Source organism: Carettochelys insculpta, chromosome 13 (genome assembly GCF_033958435.1).
Source record: "Carettochelys insculpta isolate YL-2023 chromosome 13, ASM3395843v1, whole genome shotgun sequence".
NCBI lineage: Eukaryota > Metazoa > Chordata > Testudines > Carettochelyidae > Carettochelys > Carettochelys insculpta.
In genome coordinates this window covers 17,707,824-17,728,687 of record NC_134149.1, presented here as the reverse complement: position 1 = coordinate 17,728,687, position 20,864 = coordinate 17,707,824, and the positions used below count along the sequence as shown (strand labels likewise).

The 20,864-nt window shown below is 45.1% G+C and overlaps 1 protein-coding gene across 3 annotated transcripts in view; it reads right to left on the bottom strand.

Moving 5' to 3' along the window:
* GAB3 (GRB2 associated binding protein 3) overlaps positions 1 to 20,864 on the bottom strand; it is a 113,777-nt gene that overhangs the window by 32,320 nt on the left and 60,593 nt on the right. For 2 of the 3 annotated variants that reach the window (XM_075008019.1, XM_075008021.1), the window contains exons 2-3: positions 7,013 to 7,316; positions 2,567 to 2,674 (exon numbers count right to left, since the gene is read on the bottom strand). In XM_075008019.1, coding sequence (XP_074864120.1) covers positions 2,567 to 2,674; positions 7,013 to 7,316 — 412 coding nt within the window. The remainder of the gene's footprint in view (positions 1 to 2,566; positions 2,675 to 7,012; positions 7,317 to 20,864) is intronic. The other variant, XM_075008020.1, reaches the window with a different exon arrangement.

Sequence of the window (20,864 nt, the reverse complement as noted above, 5' to 3'; positions counted from 1 at the left end):
CTTCCCCTTCCAAACGGACTCTCTTCTGTGTACTTGAGCTACCCCACTTTTCCCTCTTTGCAGATAGCTTATGGCACAATTTCTCCAATGGGCTCCAAGAGTGACCTCAAAAAGAGAGTCAGTATCCACAGGAATGCTCTAATAATGGCCTCTGGCACCAGTGGCTCCAGATTCACTGGCTGACATCTTGCAGGCACTGCAGTGGACGTAGGGCAGGGTCTGAAGGAGACGTGCATTGCACCTTGTGGATCACTTCAGGGAAGACGTTCCCTCGTTACTGGGGGAGCATGGAAGGAAGCAAAGAAATATCTCTGTGAGGAGCTAAGGAGCCAATGAGACGAGTTTCGCCTGCAGACCAGAGAAAATGGAGGCAGTGCAATAAGACACAGGAGGATACCAATAGGGAGGCAAACACTGTGAAGGATAAAATAAGACACAAAAAAATTCAATTTTTTTCCCCCGGGGTGATGGTGGCTAGTCAGCTGGGTATGAGGTCCCAGTGCTATGGTAGTCATTGGCTGCTTAACAGGGGACTGCAGAGTAGAGAGGTTATTTTACCTCTGTATTTGGTGCTGCTGCAACCACGGCTGGAATGCTTTACCCAGTTGTTGTGCCTATGATTCAAGAAGGATGCTGGTAAAAACTGGAGAAGGTTGGAGACGAGCCACGAGGACTAGAAAACATGCCTTATTCTGACAGACTCCAAGAGCTCAGTCTATTTAGTTTAATGAAGAGAAGGTTATTGGGTGACTTGATGACAGCCTCCAAGTAACTCACAGAAGAATAGTTTTAAATACTTCCAGCACACCTGGGGCAAGGCATCAAGCCCAGGGACTTTCTCTAGACTCTCAGGTACTTGTGTGCTGGTGATGGGGTGGAACAGTTTCAGGCGCACATGGCGGAATTTGGAGAGAGAACTGAAGATGAAAAGTCCCTCCTGAGCCGATCCCTGCCAAGACGCAGCCTGGAGAAGTTTGTAATACAAAGTTCAGAAGGGTAGCCATGTTAGTCTGTATCTGCAAAAGTAACAAGAAGTCCTGTGGCACCTTATGGTCTAACATGTTCCAAAAATCTGTTAGTCTGTGAGATGCCACAGGATTTCTCATTGTTAATACAAAGTTATAATCTTTGAAGGTAGGGTTTGGTAATGAAAAAGCCTAAACAACCTTAGCAACAGGTTCTCCAGTGAAATCCAGTGAAATTGATTATGTTTCTCCAGTTACCCATCCTTGCAGCTTGCATGCATGGGACTTCTCAGCTGCCTGGTCCCCTCTTCCTTCTTCTTGCGTGGGTTCTCTGTTCCTCGGTTCCCTTCTTCCCTGGACATGCTGCCCAGCCACTTTCTCTTTTACTCCTCTTGCTTCTCTGGATGACTTCCTTGTGCCTTTATCCCCTTGTCTCTGCTTTGCTGCTAATTGCTAGAAGGTCCAGATCCTGTAAGTAGCCAGGCTGGCTCCTGCTTGTTCCCGTCTGATGTTGTAGTTCTTCTTTGCCTGCCAGCACCACATGGCCAATCAGCTGTGAATTTGTGGATCACCAGCATGTGCTTTGTGGACCACTGTTTGGGAACAGCAAAAGGGTGACTCAGCAGCAAGTGGGGCTGGAGTTCTGTCTCTGGCCTTCATAGTGATGGGACTTGACAATATTCCTCTGCACAGGTTCCAGAGTAACTGCCCATAGATAAACTAGAACCAGGGATCTCTGGAGCTTAGTGCAGCAGCCTGTGTAGTTTGAGTTAAAAGCCACCTGCTTCTCAGCTAAGGCTGCAAAGGAGACTGGTTCTTTCTCTGTGTAAGACGCCTAGGTGCCACTACACAGGGCCAGGGAACCACACCCAGCAGATGAGTGGGTTACATTCCCCTAACTGAGAAAGCACATCCTGAGTGTCAGAGACCCAGCTGAAATCCCATACGAGCCCCCACTTGTAACCTCTCACAGGCAGACTCAAACCAAGGACCTCTAGAGCTGAGTGCAGGAGTCTTTATAGCTTAAGCTAAAAGCTACTGGGTTCTCAGCTCAAGCCTTCTTTCTCTGTGTAAGTGGTCTAGGTGCCACTACATGGGAGAGTGAACCAAACCAGTAGGCACATGGATTACACCAGCATGCCGTATCCATGAAGCACCTGCATAGCAATCTGTGGCCTGTGATAGGGAATCAAAGCTTATATAACCAGTTTAGGTTTTTATATTGTCTCCCCTACTGTGGTAATGCTTTGATTATTTCCCCAGGGGCCATTTTAAGCAGTATAGGCAGTAGCACTTCCAAAGGAGTTCTGTCCTGCCGTGCCAGAGGTGGGCGCAGGCAGTTCAAGAGAGGAGGCAGGGGAATACTGATGTGGAGTCCCACAACTGCAGCTGGAGCAGAAACAGGTGCAAAGCAGAAACACAGTGGAGGAATGCACACTTCTCTAGATGCCATTTCTTAGCGTAACCAGTAAGTGGCATGGTTTCTTGGGTTACTCAAACATTGCAGCCTGAACAACCCTGGCCTGGTAAATCCTTTCTGACAACTATGCACACAGGTGCTTCCTGACATCTGTGTGAGACTTGCATTTCTCTTCTCTTACCCTTTGCTGTCCCCTCTTTGGGTGTTGACTGAAAACAGTTACTTGCGGTGCGTAGCACGGGCTCTGTGTAGAACTCACAGACTGCAGGTCGGGTCTGTCTTGCATTGGCTGTAGAAACAAATGCCAAACGAGTGGTTCTTTGACAATACAAGCCTGTCTATTAGCCCCTGGCTCTTCTCCATTTGAAGAGGCTAATTTGAAGCTCAAGTGTATTAGGCATATGGCTGAGTCACTGAGTAAACCTGCCACTGCCCACTTGCACATACCAGGCCCAAAGAATCTGAAATTAGATTCTAGCCTGTAAATCACAAACAAATGAAAAAGATACATGGATTATGAACGATCATGTTAGCTACTTAATATTGACTTGTAGATTAATTTTTAATGCACTGTAAAGCTTATTAAAATTTCCCACAACTGACACATCTTTGACATGATGATTCACTCCTGGGAATATTTTTACATGCTAGTGTTCAAGTCAAAAAAGCACGTGGTATTTCAGAGCTCTGTTCTCTTCTGATACTCATTTTTAATGGTAATCTGCCTAAACCTACAGACTCTTTGGGGATTTAGGTGCTTCTAGTAAGCATGAGTAATCAGCAGCTGTTTAAAAATTGATGTACACCTTATGGAACTTTATAGGCTTGGTGGTAAACTGGACCAGAACACAGCTGTGAATCCATCCCTTCTCCAACCTTCATGGGACCACTAGGAGTTGCAGGGAAAACCAGAGAAGGTTCTAAGGATTCTGGAGATAATGGCTGTCATTAAAAGGTCTGAATTAAGGGTGAGTGGCCCTACGCTGTGGCAGCAAGACTCATAAGAGCTTATCTAATCAGGGAAATGTGCCCAGGTGATATGACAGATTCAGTAGCTGAATTCACAACATGGAGTTGAGAGTTTTATAAACCAAGTTAAGAGTGGTCGTGTGAAGAGACTGAACCAAATTAATCAGTTTCTCAAGCAACTGAGTCCTTGTATACAGTTATATTGACATTGTCATGGTCATCCCTAGGGAGATGCAGGGCCTGGGGAACCCTCCCCTTCTGCCACACCCCAGGTGTAGGGCCTGGGGCAACCCCCAACCCACTCTGCTCCACCCCCACCCACCCTTTTCCCCAAGGCCCATGCCTGCTCCACCCTCAAGCCCCCTGCCCTGTGTGACACAAGCTGGGGAATTACTGGGGGGGGCCTGGTGTAGGGCGGCAGCAGGTCTCCCCACCCCTGTATTCACCACAGCAGTAGGAGCTGGAGAGACCCAGTGGCCTGCTCTGCTCCACTGTGCTGCCCTTGGAGCCATGGCAACCTGCTTCCTGATGCCATGGAGAAGCTTGGTGCAGCGAGTCAGGAGAGGGCGCTGGGGCAGTTGGAGGGCACTGCCAGGCCACTCCTGTTCCTGCCACCACAATCGGTGGGGGAGGGGCCAATGCCTGCTGCTGCCTTGCACCAGGCCCATGCATAGGGCGGTCAAGGTGGCTGCTGTGGGGCACCCCCAACGTGCAGGTCCTGAGCGCCTGTCCCAAACCATCCTATGGATGGGACAGCTCTGGGCATCATTAACCCTGCACAACTACTTAGTGAAGACACAGTAGTATCAGTATAAAAAGTCCTTATACTGGTTCACTTGATGTGAATTATTTCAGTGTATCAGTGTCTAAGGATAGGTCTGCACTACAGACTAGTGGTGGCAGAGCTGTATTGCTCAGGGTTGAAGAGACGTTATCCCTCACCAGCAAAGTCACGCTGGCAGAAGTCCCCAGTGCACATGTAGCTATACAGATTAGATTTCCCCGGTCCTGCACCACTGGGACCTGACCAGTCCCGAACAACGGAGTTTGCCAGACCAGGGGAGGCCAATGCTGGTCCCTCTGCTGCAGGCCTACAGGTTCTCCAAGGGGGCTGACAGCCTCCCAGCTGGGCTCTCCTAGCCACCAGCCCTGATTTTGAGGTTCCACTCCTAGCCACTGACCCCACCCACTGTCAGACTCAGCCACTGGGCTCCACTCCTAGCCTCCGGGCTCCACTCCCACCTGCTGGCCCACCTCTGCTCCCAGCCCAATTCTGCTCCTGGATGCTGGCTCTCCTGCACCTGGTCCAGCTCCGCATCTGGCTGGACTCCCACACAACAACCCAGCTGCACTCCTGGCCATTGGCTCTGCAGCTACTGGCCCCTCTGTTACCAGACTCCCAGCCATCCCCTGCTCCCAGCCAGCCGGGCTCTCTGGTCCAGCAACACCCATGGTTCTGCTAGGCCAGAGAGGTTCCACCTGTGCCTTCAAAGCCCATAGTTATGTCAATAAAACTTTCAAGGGTATGTAGCGCCCTAGATGGGAGCACAAACTGTGAGAAGATAAAGCCTCAGCATTGCTTGTGTGCTAGCTCTGAAGGTATCCTGACTTCATGCAAACTCTTACTGTCATTATAAAAGGATCGCTTCAAATCCCATTGGAGAAGTTCTTTGATATAGCCCAGACCCACTCAACTGGACCGCTGTACAATGAACTTTCATCCATCCTGTACTTTGGTTTTTCATGACTTTACTTCGTCTCACAGGAGAAGGATATTACTCCTCTTTAGCTTCACAGGGACAGCCTCACCCTAAGTTTAGACACTATGAAAAATTATACAAAAAGTAATAACATAACAATGCATCAACAAACCCTCAAACTTCACATTTGCAGCATGGAGCTTGCTTCTGAAGCACCCTTATATTCCTTCCAAATTTATGTAGGGGAGTAATTCCAGCTGTCTCAAGGCTCCTACCTTGTGCTGCCCATGTCTAAGTCCTACATTCCTAGTTGGAGTTACGGCTTATACACAGGCACAGACCAAACATGACACTGAATTTTCCTGATGGTCAGACTCTACACTGAATGTGAAAATGGCAGCCAGGAAGTACTCTGTCAGAATCAACCATCATTCCCTTTCATCCCTTCTCTGAACACACTAATGAAAAAAAGACTGGAGCAAGCAAATTGGAAGAGAGGAAGTTAAAACATCCCATCATTAAATTCTGTCTCCTTTCAAGATTCTGAGTTTAAAAGTGCTATTACCCCTTTACATGAGGCACAACCTTCAGTGAGTTTCCTCAGCACCATCCACTTCTGTTGCTGCAATGGGTTTCTTCAGGACCTTAAGACTCAATCTGACTTACTTCCTTTGCTACTTTGAAATCATTGCTGTATCTGCCCCTTGCAAAGGTCAGGGAAAATAAAGTTTGCATTTATCTGAGGCTGAATTGCTCATTTAAAGAAAAAAATCCAGCTAATAATATAGATTCCTGTGTTAATTAATGGCCAAAGTCAACCTGTCGTGGCTAATTCTAGGAGAAGTGCTGAAAAATTCATTGAAATGAACTTATGCAATCTCCCTCTATATGGCTGGAGGCCTTGACAAAATACTTTGTCCTCTTTTCAGTGGCAGGAATGTCTCTTGGGTCTGGACCAGCAGTGGGCAATAATTTTTGCCAGGGGAAGGGGCCGGTCCATGATGCCTTTCTTACTAATGAAATTAGTCACGATCTGTTGCAAGGGCGGGTAAGATACAGCCCACCGGCTGGATCCCACTCACAGGCTGTATCTGGCCTGCATACTGTTTATATCCCACTGCTGGGGTTGTGGTGGGGGGCTGGGAGCGGTGGGCTTTTTAAATAGCTGCAGGAACTGCAGATAGCAGCTAGGCAGCATGGTAGCAGAGGGGGATGGGAGCCGTGAGTCTAGAGCCCTTCAAACTGCTGCTGTTTAAAGGCCTCCCAGCCTGCCACCGCTCTTGCACTGGCTGGGGTTCCTGTGGCTATTGAAAAAGCCTGCAGGTCCCAGCAGCCGCCGCCACTTCAGCCATGAGATATAAATAGTATGCAGGCCGTATTTGGCCCGTGGGCCAGATTTTACCTGCCCCTGTTCTAGAAACACTTTCCTACCACAGTCCTGGAGCATTTAATTCTCTGACTCTTTTGGATGCCCTTTCTTCTCTTTGCAACAGTAAGATGGCTACAGCGTTAGCATTAAGATTTATGGATCATATCTTGCCATACTTGAGACACTGTGACTTTTGAAGGACGCTTTATTTCCTTGGAGATGGGTGTCTGATGTTAAGTCAAACTAAAGAAATACCAAACATGGAATGAAATATAAAGCCCCCATTAAATATGTTCAGTCAGTATTGTACCCAAACAATACCTTCTCTTATAAAACATCTGTTGGCTTATTCAAAAAAGAGTTAATTCACAGAAGTGAGACCAAAATTAACTGGCTATTATTTCTACTCAGCAGAATAGCTAGCTTTGATAGCTTTAAGCAACCTTTCTGGACTCAAACCAGTTATCACAGGCGCTAAGATGCTCCCCAGTGGGATGAGTTGCCACTCCCCTCCAGTCACTGTACTGCATGAAGGAGCTACCAGGTCCAGGTTATTTCTACAGAGCTTGAGTTACGATTCCATTCTTACCTGTGCCATCTTCCAAGTGACCGAAGTTACAGATCTGGCTGATGTTGTGCACCCAGATCTGCATTTCCTCCTCTGTTTTGGCCACCAAGTAAAAAGAGCGGTAGGTGGTTTTCACGATGAAGACAAAGTTATTCTGGAATTCTTTCCTGATGAAGTTGGGCCCTGAATGCTTCAGCACTTCACACTCATTCAGGTCTATGATCCGAATGGGTTTTTTGGAATGGTTGTTTCTGTAATACTCCAGAACGTCCGGGTTCCCACTCATGCGGCCCCTGCGGAGCACAAACCAGCGCTTCCGCCATGCCTGCAGAAGACACAACAGGACACAAGTCACAGGTGGGGAATTCATCTCCGTTCCTGCTTTAGCCTTCAAACTGGTTGCCTCATTTGTTAAGAGACCTAAACATACATATTTTCTTTAGATTCTCAGCATATCTTAATCACCAGGCTGAACTGTGGCCGATGATTTGATATCCATCTCCTTAGGGCACCAAGCCCACCAAAGGCGGAGCAGGGGAGAGAAAGCAGTTGCCCTGGGCCCCAGCTATACAAAAGGGCCTGGAGCTCCCAGCCACTGCTACTACTGTCACAGTGGTGGTAGCTGGAGCCCCAGACACTTTAAATCACTGTTGGAGTGATGCATAACATGCTCCGGACAGCATGGAAGGGCGGAGAGGAGGGCACACCATGGTCCGGGAAGTACTGAGGGCTGGCTAACCCAGCCCAGCCCTTCAATCTTGCAGAGCAGGACCTCCACCCCAACAAGGTTGTTGGCTCTGCTGAGGGCACATCTAAGAAGAAAGGTAAGCAGCTGTAATTTTAACATGAGTTTGCGTGGCAAGGTAAGCGATAGGCTTCTCCACAGTCTCCACCTCCCTCTGGTACCATGTGTTAAAGCTACAAATGGCCTTGTCTTTGCTAGGATTTTAGTAACCACGTTAGCTAACCTGAAGGACAAACACAGTGAGACAAGGCATACTTGAAATTTTACCCTATTCTAGGCCTGGTCTACACACAAAATTTAGGTCAATGCACTCAGGAGTATGGAAAAACTGACACCTCTGAGGGATGCAAGTTATGCCAACCTAATCCTCAATGTGTGACAGAAACGCTTCCCTTGATCTAACTACGGTCGCTAAGGGAGGTGGGGTTCCTATAACAACAACAACAAAAACCCTCTGCCACGCTAAGCTGTGTCTACACTACTGGGTTATGCAGGATAATTAAGGTGCTGTAGCCATGCCGCTATATTCCCCACACTGCAGACATGTTAATTAACACCTGGTAGAAAACACCTTTTCTCCCAGGCCTTCAGATAAACTCAGCATGTTTCCATCAGATGGCTTTCAGCACTAATAAAGAACCGTTAATGAGCTGACAGTTACTTATGCAAATTAAGGAGAACAGACCTTGAGGGGGTTGCAGTGCTAAAAAGTTAAGCAGATGACTTCAGAACACTACAGAATCCTGCATATCACACGGAATGGCTTGTATAACCATCTCTGCCCAGAACCGTAATTTAATAAATACTTATCTCTTTTTTGACCTAAACGATTAATAGCTGGGTTTCACGCAATTAAGTAAAGTTACATATATATTAAGACACCATATGATTTTACAAAGCTGTACATAAAAAAAAAAAAAAAATCTGATTTTTCCCCTCTATTCCACCAGCTGTTTCAGTTCATGCACAGTGGTGTGTTGACCACAGCTGTCACCAATGTACTGCCTACAAGACCCAAAAGTAACCCCTGCCCCTCTTATATTCCCCACACCATGGATAAAAATTAAACTAAGAATCAGGAGCTCTTCACCTACTGATTTTTATAATGAGATTACACAAAATCAGGTCACATAATAAAAAATAAACAATGTTGTTTGTCTGATGGCTGGCCAAGGGAAATAGGACAGCCATAGTGATACCCATAGAGCTGCTTCCTACCTTTGCAGAGCTTCTTCTATTTTGTGTAACAATCCCCTGGCCACCTAAGAACATTAACTACAGGTTGAACCTCTCTCGTCCAGCACCCTTGGGACCTTACTGGTTCTGGATGAGAGAATTTGCCAGATCAATATTTTCTAGAACACTACCAACACTTTCACTGCTTACTGCACTGTTAGAAGATATTAATGGTCAAATTACAGCTAAATAACAGCCTCGAACAGAGAGACAAAATTGGTGGCTGTAAACAAACTTTATTGGACCGAGGTAAACTTGGTCACACCCATGATAAGTGATTGTCCGGCTAAATAAAATCATGCCAGATTATGGATGTTGCCGGATGAGTGTTCCAATTAGAGAGGTTCAACCTGTATCAATACACTGCACACTTGATCAACTGGAATGTCAGAGACAAAATTCAGATTCCTTTACTCTTGAATTCAAGCACTTGAATTAAATCTCCACTGGCTGCAACCAGTGTAGAAGCTATGACCTTAATATGAGCCATTCTTAACCTCCTGTAGAGAGCAGTGAGGTGTACACACGCTATGCTACATCTGCTAAATGGGGACTGTCTGTTTTAGTCTTTATAAAGTGCAAAAGGGACAACAAGAAAAACAATTAGAAGAGTTGGTGTCCTTGCCTGAATCTTACACAACTCCTGCTTGCAAAACAACTAGTCATCATAACATGAAAGTGAGCGGTTGTCTGTCATTTGAGTAATCTTAGTATGAGCTATGACCACACCCGTTTTGTGGTGGGAGGCTATTTTTAAGCTGGCAAACAGGTCCAGCATCTCTCAAGACTAGGCAAATGGTTGCAAAATTTTTTCGCTGGAATATAAAAATACTCATTCCCGTACCTTAAGAGTCAATACAAGTACTACAGTTTTGCTGAGTCTCATATCCAAAGGATAAAATACCCACTAAAATATGGAAGAAAAACACCCTGTATGGCCTACACTAATCAAGCAGGAAAGGTAACATGACCCCAAAGTAGCTGCCTGACTGTGAAGGATTTTAAGTGGATTTCCATTATTCTCATGTTCTTTTGATGTAAATAAATTGACCACAAGGGATCTCCAGTTCTCCTTTCACATCAAAGCTTTGGGAGTCTACCACATGAGTCCACGGAAGACCTACTCCAATAAAACATTCACGGACTAGCTTACTTAGCATGTCCATTCAATCAAGGCTGTCCAAACTGGGGGCAGAGGCTGAGATAATACATTACACAAGAATTTTGCAAGCCTGAATTATTATTAATCAGCCTATGTGAAGAAGTGATTTTGAATGAGGCTGGTGGGCCATGCCAGGAAGGGGTATAGGTGTAGGCTGGACAGTGCAAGCAACATAAGCTCCCTTACCCCTACTTCCACCCTGCTGCCCACTGCGGTATACTTTTGATCTCTAGATCTTAGAGTGATTTCATCTCTTTGCCCGTGGGCTCCTATGTTGCCTCTTCCAACCAGGTTACTAGTGAGCACGGTTGTGGATTTTGAAATGTGGAGTCTTGTCCTCCTGAAACTAGACAGGACCACAAAGGACTGTTTCTCTCAAGGCCCAGAGATTCAATCTCTTTCAAGGACAAATTGTGAAATTTCATACCTTAGAAACATTATTAGGCAAATACCAAGACTGTAAAGAGTTTGGTTAATGATTAGGCCTGTAAGGCAGGACAGCTTCTGACAGCATGTCAAGATTTAAATGTCTGTTTCTTTGTGGAGAAACTCTGGGCACCTTCTGGAGAACACCACTAATTTTTGAAACGGTCAGATGTATCTTATAGCCACAGAATGCACACATCTCTCTCCTAACCAACTTCTGGGCTTCTTCGCCTATCAGACACAGCTCCTGAGCTGGCAGTCCACCTGTAGATGCTGATTTCCTCTCTACCTGGGGAATGCTCAACCCACCTCCTACCTCAGCCTCCCCTCACTCCACTCCTCCTCCATCCCACACCTTTCTCCAAGCTCCTGCCCCTTCCTCCCACTGGCCTTACCCCCACTCTGCCTCTTTCCACCTCTTGCCCCAAGTACTTTCCATCTCTGCTCCTGCCGCTCCCTCCCAATATCTCCTGCATTGCATGACGATGGAGGAGTTGATCAGTGCGGACACTGGTGGGTGGGAGGCACTGGGAAAATGGCAAGAGCTCAGCCACGAGTGGGTGCTAAGCACCTGCTATTCCCCCCACCCCCCGGCAACAGCAGGTATTCCGGCACCTATGAGCTGAACCGACAGACAGGTCACTAGCCACAATGAAGAGGCACAGTTATATATCTTTTCATTCTCTTTTTCAAGTGCTTTAATGAAAAAAGAATATTGGTATATAACATTTCCCCTTCTCTCCCAAAGCACCCAATTAACTATTTTCAAATGCTGGCACCTGGGACAGGCCACGTAGCTGTAGTTTCCTACCCAACCTATTAAAACTATAGCAGAATCAAATTATGAACATATCGGTCAACCACACACTTCATATGGCACCAGAAGCATGCAGTTAGGTATCAGAGACCAAAAAAAAAAAAAAAATCCAGGGCAAAAAAAAGTACAGTGCTGTGTTAAACATAAATTACTCAAAAATACAGGGAAAGCTTTTAAAAAAGATTTAATAAGGTAAGGAAATTATTTCTATACTTGTTTCATTTTCCTTAAGATAGTTGAAAGCAACATTTTTCTTCTGCACAGTAAAATTTCAAAGCTGTATTAGGCCAATGTTCAGCTGTAAACTTCCTACTGAACAACTGTAATTTTTTTTCAAAGTTTCGAACAACCTCCAGTCCCGATGTAGTTGTAACTCTGAGGTTTTACTGTGATCACCATTTATGTGTGGCAGCGCCCAGAAATTTCAGATGTGTCTGATCGCATTAGAGGCAAAGAAATCATGGTCAAAACCAAAGACAATAGTGCTTCACAATTTAAGGTGTGGGGCACTGCTGAACAACCTGGCAGGGAACAGCCCAATATTCAATGAACTATCATGCTTATATCATAAATAGCTGATCACAAAACCAAATATAAAGGGCTTGAGTATTTGGTACCATTCTGACTCTAAACATTCAGCAGAGAATTCCTGTTGAATTCCCTGCTGGCATAAACCCAGAGGAAGTGCTACCCCAGGGGAGTGTCTCTAGGCTGCTGATTCTGGAGCTGGGCTGGCACAGACTCAGGGAACTGTAAGCAGCTGCCTCACCCACCCCCTTCATGCTGAGCGGCGGTTGGATGCTGGAGAGAATCAGACACACAGTCTGAGATATAACATTCCTAAGTAACAGAGAGAAAGCTGTGGTAGTCTATGTACTATCAAAACAAAAAAGCAGTAAAGTAGCACTTCAAAGACAATAAATCAATATTGAGTCTGTTCTGGTCTGGCTATGGTCTGAAGAAGTGGGTCTGTCCCACAAAAGCTCACCTAATAAATTATTTTGTTAGTCTTTAAAGTGCTACTTGACTGCTTTTTTGTTTTGACATTCCTAAGTAGTTCAAGGTACAGCGCAGGGCAGTCCAATGCCTGTCTGTTGCGGAGAAACACACTGGACAAAACAGTTTGCACTCTGCCATTTGAAAATTCTCCACTATTGTAACACGATGGCTTCACTTTCACACCCATGTCGCTATCTAGTTTTTGTCTTGCAAATACGTAATAAAAATTAACTGTATTCTTAGCTCTGAAGAAAGTGTGTTGGGAAGACTGGAGGGAAAGGCTCAGGGTGAAATGCTGAATTATGAAGGGTGACATAAATGGAAGCAGTTACACACTTAGCAGTAATGTAGGTTCCAAACAGAAGATTCATTTTTTCTCTTCACTGCACAGTCTTACAAAGTGTTACAGATGCAGATGACTTTAAAACTAGTCATATAATGCACTAGTAATTTACCTTCCCTTATCAAATCTATAAAGAAAATAGAGCTAAAAAAGACAAAACTGTCTCTAGGGCCTTTGGTTCTTGATAATCCCAGTCCTGTCAGTCAAAAAGATGACTAAATGCCTAATGTACATTATTAGGGCATTTAGAGTAAACAACAGTAGTAGAAGGTGGTTTCTACTGCTACACAATTGCTTTTCCTCTCTATTTAAATTTCTAGGCTAGTAAAATGCTCTGTGGTTTCTAATTATGAAGAAAATGAGTAATAAAACATGCGTCAGAAAATGCCACTGCCTCTGTTCATGTTAGCACACACAGCACTGCACATATGGGCTACGAGCCGACCTAGCAGAGACATCACTAGGTTTCTTGGCAATCCCTGAAAGCCTCTCATGGGCATGACTAGTGTTTGCATCAGGCTCTACGATCCAAGGTCAGGAGCCAAGACTCTCAAGGTCTACTCCTAGTTCTGGCTCAAATTAATGTAGCTTAGATCGACTTACTGCGGGCTCCGTACCACATTAGGGCTACTGCTACCCTGTCCCATCAGAGGGGGCATGGTAATGAGGCAATCTGAAGCAGGCTAATGAGGTGCTGACATGCATATTCAGCACCTCATTAGCATAATGGTGGCCACGCGAACAAACTTCGAATTTCAGATTGACAGTGAAGATGGGGGCAGCTTCACAATAAGTGCCCCACTTCGACATTCCCTTGCTCCCACCGAACTAGACTGCGGTGAGGGAATGTTGAAGTGAGGCGCTTATTTTGAAGCTGCCCTCATCTGAAATTCAAAGTTTGTTTGCGTGACTGCCAGAATGCAAATTAGGTGCTGAATATGCATGTCAGTGCCTCATTAGCCTCCTTCAAATTGCCTCATTACCTTCCCCCTCCTCCAACAGGACAATGATAGTGTAGCAGCAGCCTCAGCTGATAGAAAAAACTCTCCCATTAATTCCCTTATTTGTCTTGTCCTGCTGGAGTACTGGAGTCAATGGCAAAGCAATCATTGGTTGATTTATCGCATCTATACTACACATGATGAATCGACCCCCATCGACCAGTCCCACAGTTAAGAGATACTCTAAAATGACCTAAATCTTTGGCTAATTCCTAACCATTTCGCCAGCCCTCTCCTCTCTAAGTGAAATACATTGTCATTTATTTTCAGCCAACATTAATACTTTCCAGTTGATACAGGGGCTCACAAGATGCCACATCTCACACTTCTGGGGAAAGGCAAAGTCAGACTTTCACTTGTGTCCAGGATTTCATTTGGTTAGTGAGCCTGTTATTCACCTCTTTTCCTTGTTTAAATTTTCATTATGCCACCCTACCATGGCACAGTTCACAGAATGGGTTATTTCCACTTCAAAAAGCTTTCTACGCTATGATGCTGCTGACCTGCAAAACTATTTTACCTTAAAAAAGATTTTTCACATTCATCCATGCAAAATGCATTGTGTGCTTTACAGGCTGAGAGTTTTAAGTGCACACGGGCCACACCGCAAAAAATCCAACATGTTTACGCATTTGCCAATATGCGATATTCATGCAGTTCTATGAGATATGCAACGCTGGCTTCGGAAGCACACTGAAGATGCTCAAATGATAAGGACTTGCCTACTGCTGTGTTATCAGGATCTAGAGAGTGTTTGAATTCATTCCTTGCAATCCACTCAAAGCACTGTTCATTGGGCTACCAGTGTTGCAGGATCACTTTGAAATAAATATGGGTCATCTCCTCAGCAACAGTTTCTGTTGTTGCTCCAGTGTGTCAACACAAAACTAGCCAGTGGCTGACATTTTGAGGGGCAGGGCAATATTGTGAACACGGATTGTGCTGAGCTTCACAGACACGTCAAAAACCAGCAAAACCAGAAGTGGGAGAGCAGAGGTGGGGAGAGTTCAGTTTCATCTGATCAGAGCTGGCAGGTGTGGAAATGGGATTGTATTGTTTACATGCTCAAAACTAAGTACATTATGAAACTGACAGAGCAGTTTAACTCAACTCCAGTGGGAGAGAGGCTGGGCTTTTGAGCAAAGGATGCCCTAGCTGATTTTAGTTTTGTTATTGCAATGTAGACAGTCTCTATGTGGCCAGGAGAGCTATAGGCTGTGACACTGGCAACATCAGTGGGCCGGTATGATTTTCCTTAGCTGGATGTCCTCTTATCCTGGGTATAAAGTTTCCCAGGACCTCAAAGTTTGTTTAGCCACCAGTCCTGGCTCTTAGTGTTCTATGCTGTTATGTAGCTCTAATCTTCCTCTAAATGTCTTCTAAGAGCCCAGTAAGCAGCAGAAGTATTGATAATGCTGCTAGACAACATTGACCTCCCACGGTTCAGCAAATTCTCTGATTCAGCACTGGTCAGGTCCCCAGGATGCTGGATTAATGAGGCTCAATCTGTATTACATTTATTTTGGTGCCTTTTGAAATTGCTTGGGGCTTTACTGTGTGTTTATATGGCCTCAGAAGTTTGACATTGCTGGCAGCTGAATCCCATCTTTACCAGAAAGCCACAACTACTATCACAGAGGTCCACAACCAAAATAGCAAGAAGAGCCATTTTTTTTCGCATTTTGTAAAACCTAAAAAATTCAAGAGCCACAATGTATGTGAACATGAGACAATCCTTAATAAAGTCAAACCATTTATTTTGTAACCCCTAATTTAAGAACAGTGCACACACATGACATTCACAAACTTTTTACATATTCTATTTCCTCACACTTTACACGTGTGTATTTGTACCACTATTTGCTTGTCTTTCACTCCTGAACCTACTTTAATTATGCCAACTTTACTTCACGTTTAATTTCCATTTTCTTTCTTAAAATGCCTGTTGCCCTTCACAGCAGGTATGCTACAAGCTTCTTTTCCTTCCCAAAATCAAGACTTCATTAGCAACAGGATGAAAACACAGATACCAGTATCATATCCCACAATGCACTGCACAAATTAAAGGGGGAGTTATCCAAAGTTTTGAGATCACTTGTCGTTTGCAATTTAGATAGGAATTCATTGCTGGGCTTTTAGAAGTTCATCATTTATAGAAAATAATCAGGGCTTGGGGTTTTTTCACTGTGTAATTATAGCATCAGGAGCTGCAAAGAAGTCCTTAAAAAGAGCCACATGTGGTTCCGGAGCTGCAGGTTGCAGAACTCTATACTATCAGATAACAGGTCACATAAACTAATAACAATTTTCATCTCTCTTTCACAAGTGGAACGCTCCATTGCCATTGAGACGGGAGGGTTTAGAGCAGTGTAGCTCTGACGCCCCACTTTGCTTTGTGCAACAAAAGATATCGCTCTGAGTTTTTAGTATCAGGGATCTCCCCAGACCCTTCTGAAGAAAACAGGTATATCTCTATCATTATTCTTATATTAGCACTCTGCTATAAATAACTGCTGCTTCCACAGACTAATATCTTTTTATCTGCTGAATAAGTGGCGTGAGGCTTGTGTCAGCTACAAACTCTTGCTATAACATGAACCTTGCACACGGTCAGTCAGGCAAGACAGGCCACAAACCAAACAATAATGTACTGAAAACCAGCCAGAGTGCTAGTAAACAACAGCAGAATAAGAGTCATCCAACAGGGGCTAAGTTTCAGCCAGCGGTGACTAATCAGCATTGTGTTTGGTGAACTTATTTGCTGTCTTAAATACTTCTGAGAAAAATACACACTGACACCTAAGCAAGTATTGGATCACATATTATCACATCAACATCAAGTTTAGCTTAGTTCATACTTAATATTTTTAATCACAACCCCTTTCAACCAAAAATCTGAATGCTCTTCACCACTAAATTCAGACTCCCAGCTCCCCTGTCAGATAGGGAAATGTTATCTTACTCCTTCTGCAGATGAGGAAGCTGAGGCAAAGAGAAAATAAGTGACTTGCTTGAGGACACATAGAGGACATTTGGAAACAACTGATCTCTCCTGGCTTCCAGTCCCATCCTTCTCGGGAAAGCGATTTGTGTTAATCTATTAGTCGACAGAGAACAGGTTCAGAAACGAATTCATAACATGCACACAAAAGGGCAAAAGTTCAACAACGGGTGAAATTTAAAAGAACTGAAAGTTTGTGACAGGCCTACACTTAGGCGTTCCTATATTTAGCAGAACCTTCAGAGGCCCATTGAAAACTCTAGGAAAGGCTGGGCTGGAAACCCCACACAAATGGGGTTGGGCAATGTTTCACTCCCATTGAAGTTCTGCCATGAAGCATCATGCCACAAAGAAACAATGCAACGTGATACGGCATGGGACACCAAGGTGATTTTGGAACCCACAAACATCCTGCAAGGATGGCTCAGGGAATGTGGAGTCAGGATGGGGATGATCTGGTAGAGTCTAGGACAGAAACCAAGCCAGAGCATGATGGTGGAAGTCAAGTAAACTCATTTAAACACCCTGAAAGGGGCTACACTTGGGTTCAAGCCAAGATCTGAACAAAATTTTGGATTTATTTTAGTTGACCAGGTTCAAAGACTCTTAATTAAGATTCCGAGGGCTTAGTTCTGGCTGTCCTGACTGGCTGCACTAGGGAGCATGCTGGGAAGAATCCTTCCCCCCTGCGGTCAATAATACAGAGCAGGGGTCAACAACATTTTTGAGGAGGAGTGCTGAAATTTGCCCTTTTGACCTCTATGCTCCGTTTAAAGTCACTGATAGTCCTACTCACAACAGATTCATTCATAAATAAATGCAGATGCAGAGCTTTGCTGGTTAGGTGGTGGTTGGCAGTATTAGTTCATCTTTTGTTAATCCACAGGCTTTGAGCAACCTCCCAGCTGCACAAAGAGAGGAGAGGGCAGGACTGAGTTCCTGCCTTGCGTGTGGATGAAAACTGGTTCCTGTGCCGCTTTTGGCACTCGTGCTCGGGGTTGCTGACCCCTGGTTCAGAAGGAGTGCTGGGGTATACCAGGTATGGCTGCAGCTTGAGGTTCCAAGCCACAGAAGCTGCACTCTGGGTCAGGCTACTAGGCCAGGCATAATGTAATGGGTGTGGCTGATGAACGGTATAGGAGCAGGCTGGGGAAGTAGCGTATATGCATAATACTTCAGGGTTGCTACCCTAGCAGTGTTCCTTCTGCAATCACTGCAGTCGGAGGCTTCTATGAGACAGCCCTGGTGTGAGTGTACAAGCAGAGCAGCAAAGCAAGTCCCACACTAGGCTCCAGGCTTGAGAAAGAAACTTTCAGTACCTAAAAAAATCGAGTGGGGAAATGTTATAAAAGGGTCGTTCACACAGTGGGAGTGGGGGGAAGGTTAAGAGGAACTTTATTGACTTTCTTATAAATGATTTGAAAAGAGGAAGTTAAAATTCATACACAGGCAGCTCGGAAAGCAGCTGTTGTCTAGCCTATAGAGGATATGTGTGTCTTAACTAACTTTTCCTCTGAGCAGGCCAGGCAGAGATGGGGTGATGCATGGGACTGGGGAAGGAGTATGGCCTGCGTAAAGACTTCAGAAGTATGTCTGGCTTCAAAGGGAAGGGAAACATAGAGCACATGTGTCCCGTTCTATTGGAGCAAACATTTTCTGAGATAGAAATGTGGGCGGTAGATAATAAATTGGACTGTAAGCTCTGTGTGGCAGGGACTCTGTTTTCCTCTCCACTGAGTATCATCACACAGTGCTGGGCGCTGTCTGAGATGAACAAAGCCAATTCAACCAGCTAGTTCACTCCCTGCCGAAGCTACTGCTGAGTGACTTCAGGCGTGGCTTTCAGTTTGCAACTCCCATCAGCTCTGCCTAGAAAGTCTCCCTCCAAAGAGGCTGTCTGCTTGTGGCTTCAAATGTGTCCCTGTGCAATATTTGCTATCAGCTCGGCCATTTCTCCTCCTGCCCATACATTTACTTCTTCACTCCTTATTTTTGGTGGCCGACTTACCTCCCTAGATCCTCCGATTAACTACAAAGGACCACCAGGAGACATCTCCACAGCACTGATCTACCTAACCGTGCATTGTGGCTGGAAAAATTCAACGAAGATCCAGTTTAAAGGTGAGATCTTCTTTTCTTTTGGAGACAAGGATTCCCTTGGTCTCCATGGCCATGTAATCCCAATAATTGAGCCAGGGAGGGGCAGAAAAATGAGAGCTTCTTCTGGAATTGCTTCTTTCCTGTTGACAACCTAGTGATGAAGGCTAGTGTTCAGTTTACCACTTAGAGCTAGTTCCAGGGTGGGTGGAGTCCGGGAAACAAGTTGAGTTGGTACTAGAGGCCCAGAACCCAAATATCAGATGCAGAGGGCAGCCTGGAGTCATATACCAGAGGCAGAGCCAAAGGTCAAAGTCAGAAGGAAGCAGGGGCTGGAGCAGAGACGGGAAGTAGGCACCAACAAGCAGTAGAACAGGCAGGAGCAAGGACTGCAACAGAGCTAAGCATAGCTGCAGGCCTTGTTTGCACTGAGCAGCCACTGAGTGACTATACAGGCCAAGCTGGTAGGCAGAATTGCTAATCTGGTGCCTGTTTGGCCTGTGGCCACTCAGAGTTCTAAAGCAGTTCAGTGGGGCTCATGGGCTGCCCAGCAATGCAGTTACGGAGCAGGCCAGCAGCTGTTCCTAGCTAGTCTGGTGCCTGATACTTCCTTTAATGACAGCCTTCCATGGGGAACCTATTCACATGAGCAAGGGCCTGCAGACCAGGCCGTGAGCCAGACAAAGTAGTAGCAAGATCACATTACGCCATCTACCCCGAGCCTTCTGAAACTGTTCTGCAAACCAGAAATTCCCACTTTCTGCTAGCTTCAATCCCAAGTGCTGGTGGTAGTGAGCAGCCTAGGTACCTTGCCAATGTAATAACAAATCTCTGAGAGCACCAGGCTCCAAATAAAACATCAGTAAAGCCACTTGTGTCTCTTCTCACATGCCAGGTCCTCAAATGCCTTTGCCAATGCCAGCTCCTGCCTTTCTGGAGCGGGCTTAGTTTCTGCAGACTCTGAGCTTTTATTTCACTAAACGGATTCAGGAGTCCTTTCTGTCACTGAGGCAGCGTCACAACAACCTAACATTCTGTTCCCCTGGTTACCAGAGTAAATGCTGCCCTGCTTACCCAACCCGACTGCTGCCAATACAACCAGCGATGCAAAGGTGTGAACTCTCCCTTCCCTGTCACCTTCACTCCCACCACTCTACACTTGGGTTTCTGGTGGTCCTGATGTCACCACCCACCCCAAGCTTAGTGCACAAGTAGCAGCAAAGTGAGGCTCAAGCTACAAAGCTAACTTTGTCCAGATTTCACCAAGAATGGTGGCATGCATTTTACAGCCAACGATAGCGCTGTGATCGTAGACTAATGTGTAACCTCACTGCATTGCCTGTCTGCTGAGAATTGAACCATTTGCTGAGTTTCAATACAACTCACAAAATGACCTTATTTCAGGAAAGCCAGCAGAAATCTTGCTCTGGGCACTGACTAAGTTTCTATGGGTGCAGAGACAGAGGGAATTACCTTGCTCCTTTCATGGCAATACACACATATTCAATTGACTGAAAGCATTAGCCTGAAAATTTCCTGCACCGCCGTGTGTGATGAATGTATTAAATAAAGCTGCTGAGATGATATCCTCATAAACCAACATGATTTTCTCTGCTTCTGTGTTGCACAGAAATCTTTGGTTTGCATAGAAAGAGAATATTTCCACAAACCGAATAAAACCAAAGCAAATGTTGCCTGCTTCCCCAAACACATTCCCATCACATATTCCACATGCTAATCCATAATATTTATGGTACTTTATATATACGAACATCTGCAACCGAGTGAGTCACTGCTATTTAATAAACATGCAAATTCTTTGTAAAGCTAATGTTCCTTTGGGCATGCAGGGTCAAAGTCAAAGTGACTTGAAAGCCTTGGAATTTTATTTCTTAAAAAGACTTATTGAGACTATCTCACCAGCTCCTAAAGTAGGAAAAAACGTGTTTAAATATAGATAGATTCTGTGAGCAGGCCAGATGCAGATGTTTTACTAAGTTATTTAAATGTCCTTTTAGTCAAGAGTGGGCAAAGATACAGGAGACA